Here is a 15,353-nt window from a genome sequence, read left to right as displayed (position 1 = left end):
GGCCAATTCAACAACTTTTGAAACTTTTGTTACAAATATGGAATTCGCCGTTACTTCCCTTTGAAATTTCAAAAATAGCGTCTGATGAGAAGGTCCGTAAAGAGTAAATTATATAATATAACCCAGGAGTCAACTTTTCATGAAGAACCCTCTCCATGACTACACCACCAGTTAGGCGGATATCAACAGGCTAACGAAACTTTTTCTTAGATATTTCATGACGCTGAATGTGATTTGCTAAAGTTGGCGGATTTGCCACAATCTTCCCGATTTCCTTTATTCTCAACTGTGACATAAATTTGATACATCGTATTCCAAAGGAGTGTACCGTATGTATCACACAAACACCTACTACAACCGTTATGACCTCGATTACGGTCAAGGTAATATTGGCGAAGAAGCAGGGGATATACTAAGCCATCACTAACATATTTTCTTAAAAAAACAACATGTTTAGATTTAAAAGCATCTCAAATGCACTACACGTCCCGTTTCAGTCTATTTCGAAGACACAAAATAGAAAGGTATAACACGAAGAAACTCAATTATATTTGTGTTAATTCAAGCTATACAAATAATTCAAAATCAATGGTATGGTAACGTTTTATAGATAATTTACAACCCATTTGAAATGAACAAAGTTGAACGTTCACACTATTCGCTGTGTTATATTCAAATTTCAAAAGTGCTGAAATAGTGCAAATATCAGAGGAAAATAATCAATATGGATACCAATCATTTTCTACATGCGTCTACTAATCAACACGACTTCATAACGTTGGTACTTCATAAACGATTCTCTTCAAACCAATACTGACCAATAGTACAGAGAGGATGGTTCGACACACACCATTGCAGATGTGTGTGTCAGAGACTTAGAACAAACGCATATATTTCAGTTACACGAGCGATCACATTCGTGCCGTGACCGTAAGGTAGCGATAGAATGCCTATTCTTTCTTGATCGTGCTATACTATCCCCATCCCCAGATATATGGAACATTTTTGACCAACACACATAAACACGATTTCAAGCTTTTATTATGGAGTTTAAAAATCTACTACCAAGCTGACACTAACAGCACTTGAATAGCCATGTAAAAATTTACAAGAAAACCAACAGTAAAGGCAATTCCACGAAGTGGTTGGCGAACTCCGTTCAGGTAGATTACAGTATGAGCAAAACGACTTCCCACGAATATCTGAATTGTAAAAGATAAAGATTGAAGAAAAAAGAAAAAATTAATAAATGATTAGCTGAGTTTGCTTCATGTTTTAAATACATTGGGGCCAATCTGGCTGTAGCTTATTTATATTTCAAGCTGTAGCCTAAATTTATCAAGTCGAGCAAACTTCTGTTCTGTTGAAATAACCAACGGGCTGATAGCAAAGAAATACAAATTAAAATATTAGCAATCACAACATCGTTGATAACAATTCACTCCAATTAGGCGTTGATATTCCTTCCTGAATAGACCATCTTAACTCAATTTTTAAATATAGGAATGTGATTCAATGGCAGATTACGATACTCCCATAGTTTGTGTACCAGATTAGAGTGAGGACATAATTTGATTTCGAACTTCCTTATTTGAGTTCTATTACGAGTTCGGGGACTGTTTGTGTTAGTGGATATACACCCTGCCCATAGGCTTCCATCTAGTGATGAGCTGGGAAAATCGTAACAACCGGAACGCAGCTAATTTGTGAAAATGTAATATATATTTACAACACGGCGAGGACGCTGCCACAAATTTTTGTCTGTCCTAAGATAGAGCAGAAGGACTACAATGAAATATGAAGAAATTAGCTGGTATATGTCTGTTCAAAATTACAAAAATATTTATACCAATTCAATACGAATGTGTTTGTTAGAAAGGTATAGGATGAAATTTCACGGGGTCAAAGGTCGGCGAAACATCCATTACACGATATTGCTGTGCACTAAATATTTGTCTGCTGTTATGTAAAATAAATTATGGCGTAACAAAACGTAAGTTAATAAGTAAGTTTACAAGATGTACTAGAACTAAACTTTCTATGACACAATTTTATTTCAACAACCGGAACGCAAATACAATAATATGTCTAACAACCGGAACGCCGTTCCGGTGCGTTCCGGCTACAGATCATCACTGCTTCCATCCCTTCACACAACTTGATGTAAAATAGGCGAACAAAATTAGTTACCTCCATATTGGTACACATACTTCTGGAGCGCCCAGATTACTACAAAGAACTCGGATACTTTAAAAAATGAATTTCAGCCATGACTTGAATTTGATACAACAGTTTAACACACCTGGAATAATAACTTCGCTGTTTGAGGACTTGGTTCAGAAGCAATATACAGCATTGAAATGATAAAAAACGGCACGATATTTTCCAAGTCGTTCAAATGCGCGAGACGTATCTGTGCAAAAGCAGTAAAAATGTGAAAACTACAATATGTGCAGATAACATTCTCAAGAGGATAAACATGTTTATTTTAATATGTAAATGTAGTCTAATTGTTTTTTTGTGTTAAGTCAACTTCTAACGCAAAGCTCAAATCGAGTTTAGTAAGAGAGCGTTTTGAAAAGACTGTACATAAAAACATAATGATGATAACTAATTTACGTTGTAAGTTAATTCATTTAAAATCACGCTTTTCCCGAGTACCTACCCTTTCTACGTTAGGGTTCTTTACCAATAACTTCCTTTGCATCTCTTTATCTTCACCAGCAACTGCCTTGGCATCCTCTTCCACGGGGAAAGACTGATATACGGCTCTATATGCGGAGGTCAGTATGGACATACAAATCATTTTCAGCAGTAATACGCTCCCATATTTCATCAAATCGCGTAATGCTTCATTTTCTATGCTAATAACTTGCATTTTGATACGCTTTGTCCTATACTTACTCTAAAATGTCTGATGCTGGAACTAGACAAAAATATCGAGATATGGAATTGACCACTCAGTATCGACTGTACAATGAGTTGGTCATACGCTGTTGACCAACAACAATGTGGACCCCTATAAAAGGCGCGAGTATAAATGAGTTCGTCCTCAGTTCATGTCGGCGAACTCGCCCCAGTTCATCTCCGCAACAAAAATGACTAAAATTTTCCCAAGTGCTATCAACTGTAGCATATCGCGAAATACAATTTACACACTTCATTGCAAATACTTTATTTTCAATGTGTCGCCGCAGGGTCATAACTGCTATGAAAAATTATTAATGTTTATAATGACTCGTTCTGATATGTTGGTCAAACACCGATATAGATTACTTTACTACGTTTATGTTATTCAAGTAACAGAATATGTTGAATTTTTGATCCCCATAAAGTTTACAACAACGAACAAAAACACGTATTAAATATCGTCCATATCATATATGAAATTTCACAAGATTACAATTGAAATATATCTTCAGCAATATTGTCAAACATGAACATCTTTTCACAGCAATTTCAGATTAGACAAAAAGTCACAGAATGTTTTCTACAAAACATAAGCCCATCTGAAAATCTGCACAAGCATGTAAACATTGATAAGAAATCCACATAAGAAGGTCAAATATCTGGCAGGTTGACGAACTTTCCCAATGTAGACGAAGGAATGCAGAATCCGGGAACCGGCGAAAACCTAAAGATGACATTATAATCATAAAAGCACGACGCTTCTATGCAACAAGCCGACAAACAACACTACAATACCTTGAACAAAAACTCCGTCAATTTGGGTTCCGGCTTGATTGAGATATATAGAAGTGATATAAGGAAAAAGGGTACGATATTCTCCAGGTCGTTCTGATGAGCAAGGCGCGCCTACAAAAGTCGGGGAAGCAAGACGTCATCACAGCTTATAAATCCGGACACCATTCAATTCAAACAATTCCTTATAGCAAAATTTTTGCATTGAACCTAGCTTTAAATCGACTAGTAAGATATTAGGTTGGTCACAATGTGAATGCCTTTAAAAAAGATGTTACATACTCAATTGAGCCATATTCGACTCAAGTTCATAAGGGCCCTATACATCTATAAAATAATAACGTAAACTGGCGAGCGGCATTTGTTATCCATATTTTACGCTCTAGCGGATAAAAAAATACCAGCGTTTTACCCTTTTCACGTCCGGATGCTCAATCAGTAATTTCTTTTGCTTTTCTTTATTGTTACCGACTGCAAAATACGCGTCTTCTTCTGAAGTTAAAGAACGATGTAATACTCTGTATACCGAGGTAACAGTTGACATCATAACCATTTTGAACAATATCAAGCTTCCATACTTGATAAGAGCGACAAAAGAATCATTTTCCGTAGTGAACACAGACATTTTATACTGACTAACAAAACTAACTAATAATCGTACAAAAGTTTGGTGAACGCCGTTGATGAAACAATCCAACGAATATGCAAACACAGGTAATCCGTTTAAAACACACAAGAGATTATTTGCTTTTCAACCACTAGTAACGACACGCTGTCCATCCATGCGAGTAATCATTGTACTGCAAATCTGTATGAGAGTCAAGAAACTTTTTACGGAATCACCTCCAAATCACGACTCCTTACTTCGCTACAATTGAAGACTAGCAGTAAATGCCAGTAATATTGTTTATCAATTTTATCTTCGTTTAAAAATGTTATTCATATCATTTAATACATTAGTCCCTTACACGATACAGAACGCCAAGCAACACCTGAACCTTCGCAAATGCATCAAACACCAAACTTATGGACTGCAAACAATACACATATACACAATAATAACATGCGCAAGTCGCAACGTTTTCCGGTATCGACTGGGGGGAGCGATCCGACCATACGGTCACCAGCATCAGCTACATTTTAATTAAGTCTACAATGCAATTAAGACTAAGACAATAATAATTCCCACTGATATAGATTCGATATGAAATTCGTTCTTCAAAAAACGTACCATGTTTATTTGCAGAAATCTCAATGTGAAACATACATAACAAAGTCTAGGTGCAAATGTAATTCTCAATATATGCATATAAAAATTTATTTGAAATGATCATAATCTTATAAAACATAAGCATATAAAATAATCTCGTCCTAAAACACTTTTTTCATGATTTGCCAAATCATATAAATATTAACAAATAAACCAGCGATAAAAGCAAGACTTCTCACAGGTTGGCGGATTTTACCAAGATATGCAGTAGTGTGAGCAATTCGGGATGCAGTAAAGACCTGTAATATAGATTCAGTTATTTTCGGTGACCATCGTTGATGGCTGGTGACTGTTAATAATGACACGAAAACAATCAGACGACAGAAAGGTTTATTAGCAAATGTAAATTATATTAGGTAGAATTTGTGATGTATTATATTTAACATATAGATCAAGTTTTACACTGTTGAGAAATTGTGCAATTATTATCAGAGTGTTAGTCTGCAATCTATTGAAATCTAACAAATCTAATACTGACCAAATAGCAAATTTATTTACAAGAAATTGTTCATTCAATTATTATGATAGACAGTAATCACTTAGATAAGTCGTGTACTGCGTCTATATGATTCCTATAAATGCATGTTCCGGTTGGTGTATATTTGTTCGTCTCACAACTTTTAACTTTTTATTTACCTTGAACAAGAATTCCGCCATTGCTGGATCAGGTCTTATCGTAACATACAGTATTGCAATGATAAAGAAAGGTACAATATTTTCAATGTCGTTCATGTGAGCATTTCGAGCCTGTCAAATTTACGAAAACTTCAGTTAAAGCGAATTCTTGAAAAATTCGATACCACATACCGGTTTTATCTACGTTGCAGAAGCAAATTATTAAAACATTCTTTACGTGAGTTAAGCCAACTGTAGCATAGGAGGAAATTTTCCAAAGACAGACATCAATGACTTCTTACCCTTTCCACATTCCAGTTTTTCATCAAAAGACTTTTCCGTTTTTCTTTATCACCTCCTACTCGAAACAAAGCATCTTCCTCGGAAGCTACAGATCGGTAGATTATTCTATATATTACGGTTACTAACGACATAAGAACCATCTTCAGAAGCAATACGCTTCCATATTTCAACAGCGACAGGAACGTCACATTTGTTAGGCTGAATACTGTATTATTTATCATTCTTCTCAGAGTTTTACCACGATAGTAATTAAGCAGAATTTGTAGATCTCTGCGTTGTTTTCAGTAATGCTCCGAATCATAGATAAATCAGTCTCTACTACAAAAATTCCAATTTTGAACCTATATCGTACTGTGGAACTTAAATTCCTCGATAAGGTTCAACTTTTAAAACTGGATACGTGTGACCGACGGATTATACCCTTAGGGCGTTAGATACGGATATGGCGGAAACTTCTAATTTGACACGAATACACTAGGCGGCAGTATAACGGATATTAATTACCGACGCAAGCTGAGATCAAAACCGGACTAGACGACGACCACCCGCCGGATAAGGATAGGAGTTGAGAAATTGTTCGCTGCTGAGAATTGGCCAATGTTAAAGGTCAACACAAGAGGACGGGACTGAGTCACACGCAAAAATAATTCCCAAACACCATTTTGCATGTTTTATTCCTTTTCAAGAGCTTAAATTATAAAACATTTTATTATTCAAAACCATGTTCTATCTGAAGTAGAAACATCAAATTACATAAAACTTGTCGATGATATATTCAAACATCTACAATAATACGACGGTCATAATCTGAAACAGCATGTAACAATTGACGCAGAATCCAGCCATGAAAGCCAGACCGCGTGCTGGTTGACGGACTTTTCCGAGATACACGATGGTGTGGAGAATTCGGGATCCGGCAAATATCTGTAAAATAAAGCGCCTTGAAATTAATACGAAGCCCAACAAAATTAATACGAAACTTACCAACCAAAATATTCAATAAGAAAACGGGTATATCAAAAAGTCAGTATAGTATCTTGTTCAAACAACTTGGCAACAAAAATGTCGAGATTTAAGACTGTGCCTTAAAATATCAAAAACATTTCAAGGTATTTTTGCCAAGTTTCAATCAAAGGTGCGTATTTCAGAAAAGAGTATTGAATTTTGTCACTCAAGGTTAAATAGCGAATATTGTGATAACGCAACCTTGAATGCACACTCGGAAGCAGCAACCATCTAAGTACTTAATGATTAAGAACAAATGACTTAAATGAGGTAGAGTTAAAGGAAAAAATGTTCAGGTGTACAAAAATTACCTTGAAAATGAAGTCAGCTGTTTTCGCATTAGGTGCAATAGTGACGTAAAGCATCGCGATGAGAAAAAAAGGAACAATATTTTCTAAATCGTTGAGGTGAGCTAATCGTGCCTAAATTAAGAAGAAAATTTTATAATGTGTGGTATAAGCTGATATAGCTATTGTAATAATGAGAAGCCCAATTAAATGAATTAACATTGTTGACTGGCATGTAGAATTAGTTGGAATCAGATATAGGCGAATTTGACGCGTAACACTAACTGTTAATTTAACTATAAATTGACACAACAGACTTAGTTAACCGGAATAGTTAATACTTTGTACATACTCTCCAATTTTTATATTCGCTGATTTAGTTCTAAAATAATAAACGACAAAACTTATTAACCGGCCTCACATTATAAAACCAAACTTCTGCAGGCATGTGCATAAAATGTCTAGCTTGTCTACTTACCCTTTCGACTCCGGGATTTTTAGCCATAAGCTTTTTCTGCTTTTCCTTATCATTTGGTTCAGCCAATTTCGCGTCTTCTTCTGATGCAACCGACTTGTAAATGCCCCGATAAACCGACGTTATTGGAGACATAGCTACCAACTTGAGAAGCACAATACTTCCATATTTAAGTAAAGACACAAATGCCTCGTTTTCAAGACTATACACAGACATTTTGAGCACCAATTCAATAAAAATAGTATCTTGTCTGATGGAAATGTTCAAGAATAAAATTTCAAGTATCTGACCAAACTATTTAGGTTCTTTTAAGCCTTAAACGTCACCCTATTATTTAACTCGGAATTCTCGACAACGAGATTATTGCGAACAACCACGGTCATGGCGCATCAGCAAAACTACAAAATTAAAGCTTACACAATGTTTCACTCTAGTGGAATTTAGGTAATGCACGTGTAGAATGACTAGGCCCTAATTCAATTTATCAGCACGACCTGAGATTATTCACAACTTGTGAATAACTAACTGCACATAAATAAGTTACTAATTAACATTAACACCTATAGAATGAACATACTGGTATTGTATTTTATCACACATAAGCGATTGAATGAGGGCTTCCGTACCCAATACACAATTTTCAACTCCGTAATCCCGTCTACCTTACGAGCGGATTGAAAAAACCGTTGGTGCGAGGCTATACATTATCATTAGGAACGCATATTCAAAAAGTACAAGTCAGCATAGACTACATTCTTGTGTCCTACATACCATGACAAACCAAATATTGGATTTAAAATAAACGTTTGCTCAACGACAGCAAAGAACTTCGGTAAACAAGTTAAATAAAGCCACATCAGTGTCGTTTTATAATTCCCGTTCCCAATGCATTTTGCGTACACGGAAGTTGAAAATAAGTTACTCATAAATATAGTCCATTAATTGAAATGAATCAGACATGGTTGCAAACTTTTATATTGATTAAAAAAAATTGTAAGCAAAAATCAAATTTATTAAACAAGGCAGTTGGAACGAAATCAGTAAAATACGTAACAACGGCTGATATCAAAATTTCTCTTTTTCTCAATAACTTTCAAGCAGCAGTTTCACGTAAAAGTATATTTTAGCAGAATGACATAAAATTTAGATTCTCTGAAACCACTCCCTATGACAGTTAGGAATAGGTCCTAATCACCATGTGCCATGAACACTCCAAGGCTGACATATTGACTACCGCTTTGATTTTTGGAGCAACTGCATAGGAAGGATATATACTGCAATCAAGCGCAATCCTTCAAGTATATTATTATTTTTATAATTATCCAAATGCAATATAAAAAACACCGGGCCGAATTTCCACTAAATATGGTCAAACTTCTACAAAAATACAGCATTCATAATCTGAAACAACATATAACAATTGACGGAGATTCCACCCAAGAAACACAACGCGCGTGATGGTTGAGGGACCTTCCCAAGATACACGATTGTGTGAAGGATTCGGGATCCGGCAAATATCTGTAAAATAAGGGATAAAATGACTATTATCGATTAAATTTAAAAAAAACACCACTTTCGTTTCATTCATTTATGTGATTTTAGAAAGATAATCATTATACACAGCACGATAAAAACATTTTTAAAAGAAATCTCAAAGGTCAATTTCTAACAAAACCCAATTTTTTCAAGAACCTAACGTAACGTTTATGAGCAAGTAAAGCAACAACCGACTATGTATTTCATGACTAGGAACAATTCACTTTAACAGTAGGCAGATATAAAACAGGAAACTTCAGCTAATATAAAAACTGCTCAAGTTCAGGATTTACAAAAATTACCTTGAAAAGCAAGTCAGCCGTTGACGCATCCGGTTTGATAGTGATGTAAAGCATCGCAGTGAGAAAAAATGGAACAATATTTTCCAAGTCATTGAGATGAGCTGATCGTGCCTAGAGAAAGAATTTAACACAATAAATAAAGTGTACTAGCCGAAATACTGACCAAAAAATAATTTAAAGTCACACGAAAGACACTGCTCACCTAGCGAGACAAAATTATGGCAAGACATTCAGCAAAATTATAATTGAACCCAAGGAGAAACGAATTGGTAAAACTGGAAGAACGAAAACCGTTGAGAACAATTACCAAATGGGAATATTTGTATAATAACGCAATTTCTTTTGTGATGATTTAGTTAATATCTAAGAATTACAGATACTTAAAAAGTGAAAACTTTGCATAAGTTTCAACAGCTATAAATATCTGGTATATTCACTTACCCTTTCAACTTCGGTATTCTTTGCCATAAGTTTTTTCTGCCTTTCATAATCATTTGGTTGAGCCATTTTTGCATCTTCTTCTGATGCAACTGACTTGTGAATTTTCCGATACATGATTGTTATTGGGGACATGGCGACCAACTTGACAAGCACCACACTTCCATATTTTAGTAAAGACACAAAGGCTGCATTTTCTAGACTAAATACCGACATATTTTACCCCCATACAATAATATATTTCCCTGCCAAACGAAAATGAAAATAATATAAAACCTAATCTAAAAAATGGCTTGAAACCTAATATCTACCTTGCACTTGTTATTCTTGCCAACAGGATCAGAACGAACCGATAATCAGAGAATTTCCTAGGAAAAATCCAAATCACGAACCGTGAAAATATGAGGCACTCCCTTTTAGGAGCATTGACGTAACTTGCGGGTGAAAAACACATCGCGTGTATTACGTACTCGATATATCAGTCAAACCCCAGCCGGTAAACAGCGATACTGGCGTGAATGAATAACAAACTAATGATAAACCAAAATAAATGATTTGATTGATTGAAGTATATTGGCTAACCTGATATTCAATTTCAAAACAAACCATGTTACGAGAGCCAATTATTATAAAGAACGCGTAACGCTCATGCAACAGTCACCCAGTTGTCTGTATTTCGGCCGAATTGCGCTCCTATAAACCTATTGGCACTTTTGGTGATCATGACACAGCGTATTAGCATTTCATCATATAAAAAAATCTCGTTGTAAAACTCATTAAAAATCAACAACTTAATCTCGCGCCTTTTGTTCTGCGATGCGACTGTATCGAGAGCTTCGCGAAAACACAAAACTGGCTAACACTAATAAAATCACAGAAGACTAGAAACAGGATACGCTCCAGCTCAATGTCAGTCTGCTTCAGATAGGGTTGGTCATGTTGATTCCCGCTACAGCATCGTCGAATTAAAGGTATGCGGATACACTAGCGCGAAAGCATAGAGGGATAGGGAGTCAGTCTCGCGTAACCCTGACTCATAGCGGCTTAAAATACGTGGATAAAATTATCATCTTGTACAAATAAACATGGTGTTTGCGTCCTACATTCGATAACAAAAGTATACTTAATATTACAACTCTGTTTTCTCTGCAAAGAACTATAAAGTAAACAGATAAAAATAAATACACTATACTAACGTTTAGATTTATACTAATATTTAATACATAGAAGTGATAGATTGGATACGCACTGACAGATATACCACAGAAATTGCAATGAATTAGACATGATTTCCAAATATTTTATTGAAGCAAATTGAGAGAAACCCACAAAGTCAATGCAAACAAATAACATTGTAATAAGGCAGCAATTAAAATCCAATCTAACAAGCGATAAAAAAACAAATTGAAATAAGCTGCCGGTATCAAATCGCAAGTTAATTTTTTATAAACGTTTACCCAGTACAAAGGGCCAACTTCCTACAATAGAATAGATTTGCTTCAGCCAATACAATTAGAGATATAGGCTAGTCAAACAATTTTCAATTTGCAATCTATTTTTTAATTATTCATAATAGAATTTGAAAATAAAATTAATATCTATTTTTTCAGTGAAACAGTTCAGGTTTGCTTGCCATGATTACTTGCATAGCCATGTACATGTTGACTGCGAATCCCACCAGAAACGCCACAAATCTTGCAGGTTGTGGTACACCCAATATATATATTGGCGTATGAGCGATACGAGCGCCAGCAAAAACCTGAAAATATACTTGAGATGAAATAGTGCAACAAGAAATCGAACTCAAAATAATTGAAACAAGACAAATATTGCATTGAAGACAGATTTTTTTATAATTATATTGGGGCCTGATCATAAGGCAAATGGTATGCCCTTGGTGTCTTACCATTCCATTTCAGAATAGTTGTAAACAGGTAACTAGTTAAAGCCCCCCCCCTGCTTGTGCAGAGCCCTGTTCGAAGCAAGATAATTGACGAACAATTAAAGCCAGGTAAGAGAGGGAGATGTTTACAAATAAAAGAGCGAATCACCATTCTTTATTAACATTTACCTTGAAAACGAATTCAGCAGTAGCAAAATCTGGTTTGATAGCTACATACAACATTCCCAGAATTGTGAATGGAACAATACTTTCAATGTCATTTTGATGTGCTCTCCTCACCTGGAACAATACCACCATCACAAGTTGTTAAGTTGTATCATTAGTTAAAGGCAGTGATAAGAATTACATAAATTCATAGATAATTGGTCAGGAATCATTTCAGGATGTCATATCATAAGACAATAAATATAATTATATCCAAACTCATTGGAAAATCCAAAGTAAAATTATGGAACACAATTAGTACTTTTTCATAATGGACACATGGTCAAACACTAAAAAAATACTGAATTGAACAAATGAATTCATTTCGGGCTGCTGTCATTTATTTGGTTGTTCGCTGACATAACAAACATTGGATCCTATGGCTATGACCTCATAATCTTTTAACAAGGACAATTGTTGACTATGGAAGGTGATATAATATTATCATCAAATTTAGGACAGTAACAAACTGTATCAGTGAACATAACACAAAATCTACTTAAAATCGAATATTCACATACCGGTAATTACTAAAATTAGGGACAAATAAAATTTTGACATTCTTGACTAAATAAGTCTGGCAATAAAAACATGATTATCTTTCAACATTCGTAGATTACAAATTACGGTAACTCACTCGGTTCACTGATTCATTAGGCACCAATGCTCTTTTCTGTTTGTCTGGGTCTCGTGTGCCAAGCACTGGTGCTCTGGTGTCTTCAATATTCATGAAACTATTGGTCAACATTCGATATGTGATGGTGATTGGTGACATAATCAACAGTTTAAGGAGAATCAAAGCACAATAAAAAAGATAAGCAGAAAACACCTTGTTCTCCATAACAAATAGACTGGTTGCAGCCATTTTATAACTCAACTAATTATGAATGATAGTAATAAACTCAAATAGCCAACCTAGAATATGAAAATAATGATAAATTACATTAATATAAAGAACTTATCAGATGAGATTACTTGAGATTCGATACTAACTACCTATTCTTTCTTTATAAGGAATCTATAGTGGCAATAACGAAAACATATTCCATGTGATTTAAAAATCTTGCTGTACATTAATAATAAATGTATTTTTGTAACAATTTGCTGGCCTCTTTTCTATTGACTTCTACATTGATTTTACATGCATTATTATTATGATATGCATGTTATCGCTTTCGTTTTGTCAGTTGAAATAGTTGAAACCTGTGTCTGAATACGCTTGATCTAGGTAATCTACATAAATTATTCCGTTTAACTAATATTTGTATTATTTTACAACTCACTCAATTCTACATGTATTACAAAGTAATGGTAGTTGTACAATAAAATACATTACCGGTATCCAATGAACAATATCAGTTCTCATACCAATGCCTCTTCTGAACCTGCTGTTTTATACGCAAAACTATAATACAAGTCACACATTATTAGAATGCCATAATAAAGTATGTAAACAAAGGCATGGATAATCTGCTTAGATATGTGGTACATTCAATGAGCATACAAGCAGGGCTCAAAATGAACCACACCACACTATATGTTTAAAAGATTTAAATACCTGTTCTAATAATTACTACAGAAAATTAGTGAAGTGCGCATTTATTATAATATATCAATGGCTGGCAATAGTTTGCCAGTAAAATAAATGATTACACTATATCTATACATACCATATAATTCCTTACATAAAAACTTCTTTGTATAATATATCAATGGCTGGCAATAGTTTGCCAGTAAAATAAATGATTACACTATATCTATACATACCATATAATTCCTTACATAAAAACTTCTTTGTAGCTATCATTTTGAGTTTTCCTGAAAACTCGACTTAAATCTAGCAATATAACTGCATTAGATCAACAGAGACATAACCGAAGATCAGGCCGCGAACTTAAACTTAATAAGTAGCCCCTTATATTGTACTTTTACTGCATATTAAAGAAAGGAAGCGTTTCCGGTTTCACATCCTTCATATCCTGTGAAAGCTATATTGTAATGGCGGATATGACGGAACTTTCCAATTGCGAATACTACGCAATAAACCATGAAAGGCATGTTTCACAGAAATAAAACATTGATAGCACGATGACAACAATCACGAAGATTTAATGAACTAGGTTTTCAACTTGTGAGAACAATACTATGACAGAAATATATCACACTATCAATTATACTATTGTTTTGTATACGCTTGGTCTTATTTAACTTTAACTATAGTAAGCTTGATACTTATAGATTTACCATATGGAAGAAGCATTTAAACACAGAAAAACTATATAATATTAAAATATTCAAACAGGTTTAAAGAATCACCACTTTAAATACTATGGTACAACAAAATGATGAACGAGAGGAAATAAGTATTCAGACCAACGCCTTTGCCACAGTTCATATATAGAAATACACAAGATGTAGTAAGGAAAACAGTAATGTTACTTGTAAAAAGTATATTATATATGAGAATTTTAAAATTGAATGATAGCATTGTATAACTATTACATGTACAGCTAATCCACTGAGCAGCAATTTCATAAACAAATGCCAAGGTCGAGCAATGTGTCATATTGAAAATAAGACTCTACTTATTCATCTGACATTCGAAGATAAATAGACTCGAGATAAAACTTACATTACAAACTTTATGAACACTGGCTTTTAATATAACATTGATTGACCGGCGGCTTCATAACAGTTATGCTTTAATTACTATGATACAAATATACCTGAAATCGACTATTCACTACCTCAATTATAGCTGCTAGACTTGTGAGTTAATTTTGTGCATGACCAATATTTATCAGTTTATAATATATAATCAGACTCACCATTCTGGATCTTCTCTTTCTTTCAGAATACTGACGAGAACGCCGGTAAGTGCAATTAGTAAAGGATAGTGAACTACGCTTCTTAAACCTGTAGAAAACAAATATTATGTTCGGTGAGTCATATTGTGAAACATTAATTATGAACAGAATTCTGGGCAGATATATATATATATATATTCTTTGTTCTGCAAGTTTATTGTTTAGTAAGATTTGGCCACAATGGTGAAAAAAGAGGGGCGTTTTTACTGATATCAGCATGGGACACCGAGAGTTTACAGTCAACTCAAACTGAAGGTTTCTTTTGATGAATATTTGTTCCATTGTCAAAGTTGTAAAGAAATTTTGTAATGTTGATTCAACTTCTTCCTAACTTTACAAGATATACGAGAGTATGGTTTTCTCGCACATAAAACTTCAAAGAGTCCAGAAAAGGAATGTCATAGCCTAGTATTCTGGTTAGTTTTACTTTTAGAAAAACCAATTAT

At 34.4% G+C, this 15,353-nt stretch overlaps 4 protein-coding genes across 6 annotated transcripts in view; all 4 read right to left on the bottom strand.

Moving 5' to 3' along the window:
• LOC120336763 (E3 ubiquitin-protein ligase RNF123-like) overlaps positions 1–15,353 on the bottom strand; it is a 57,945-nt gene that overhangs the window by 16,695 nt on the left and 25,897 nt on the right. The window contains exon 30 of the mRNA XM_039404520.2: positions 14,869–14,956. Coding sequence (XP_039260454.2) covers positions 14,869–14,956 — 88 coding nt within the window. The remainder of the gene's footprint in view (positions 1–14,868; positions 14,957–15,353) is intronic.
• Positions 1,024–3,121, bottom strand: LOC120336835 (microsomal glutathione S-transferase 1-like). Its single transcript, XM_039404609.2, has 3 exons — positions 2,666–3,121; positions 2,303–2,413; positions 1,024–1,202 (listed from the first exon to the last, which is right to left on the bottom strand). The coding sequence occupies exons 1-3, from the start codon at positions 2,876–2,878 to the stop codon at positions 1,062–1,064; spliced, it is 465 nt and encodes a 154-aa protein (XP_039260543.2). The 5' UTR covers positions 2,879–3,121; the 3' UTR covers positions 1,024–1,061.
• On the bottom strand, positions 3,322–7,930 carry LOC120336834 (microsomal glutathione S-transferase 1-like). Of its 3 annotated transcripts, none has more exons than XM_078109907.1 (5): positions 5,890–6,413; positions 5,609–5,719; positions 4,115–5,211; positions 3,706–3,816; positions 3,322–3,634 (listed from the first exon to the last, which is right to left on the bottom strand). In XM_078109907.1, exons 3-5 carry the CDS (start codon positions 4,325–4,327, stop codon positions 3,491–3,493), a joined length of 468 nt encoding a protein of 155 aa, XP_077966033.1. In that variant the 5' UTR covers positions 4,328–5,211; positions 5,609–5,719; positions 5,890–6,413; the 3' UTR covers positions 3,322–3,490. The 3 variants fall into 3 exon arrangements, with proteins under 3 accessions (XP_077966033.1, XP_039260542.1, XP_039260541.2); XM_039404608.2 differs by lacking the exons at positions 3,322–3,634; positions 3,706–3,816 and adding exons at positions 7,207–7,317; positions 7,661–7,930 and having other exon boundaries at positions 4,908–5,211; positions 5,890–6,814; XM_039404607.2 differs by lacking the exons at positions 3,322–3,634; positions 3,706–3,816 and having other exon boundaries at positions 4,908–5,211; positions 5,890–6,640.
• On the bottom strand, positions 8,615–12,981 carry LOC120336837 (uncharacterized). Its single transcript, XM_039404612.2, has 6 exons — positions 12,678–12,981; positions 12,005–12,115; positions 11,549–11,692; positions 9,937–10,152; positions 9,496–9,606; positions 8,615–9,175 (listed from the first exon to the last, which is right to left on the bottom strand). The coding sequence occupies exons 1-6, from the start codon at positions 12,903–12,905 to the stop codon at positions 9,035–9,037; spliced, it is 951 nt and encodes a 316-aa protein (XP_039260546.2). The 5' UTR covers positions 12,906–12,981; the 3' UTR covers positions 8,615–9,034.

This window comes from Styela clava, chromosome 2 (genome assembly GCF_964204865.1).
Source record: "Styela clava chromosome 2, kaStyClav1.hap1.2, whole genome shotgun sequence".
Classification (NCBI taxonomy): Eukaryota; Metazoa; Chordata; class Ascidiacea; order Stolidobranchia; family Styelidae; genus Styela; species Styela clava.
The sequence above is the reverse complement of the archived record's forward strand: the minus strand, read 5'-3'. Positions and strand labels throughout refer to the sequence as shown.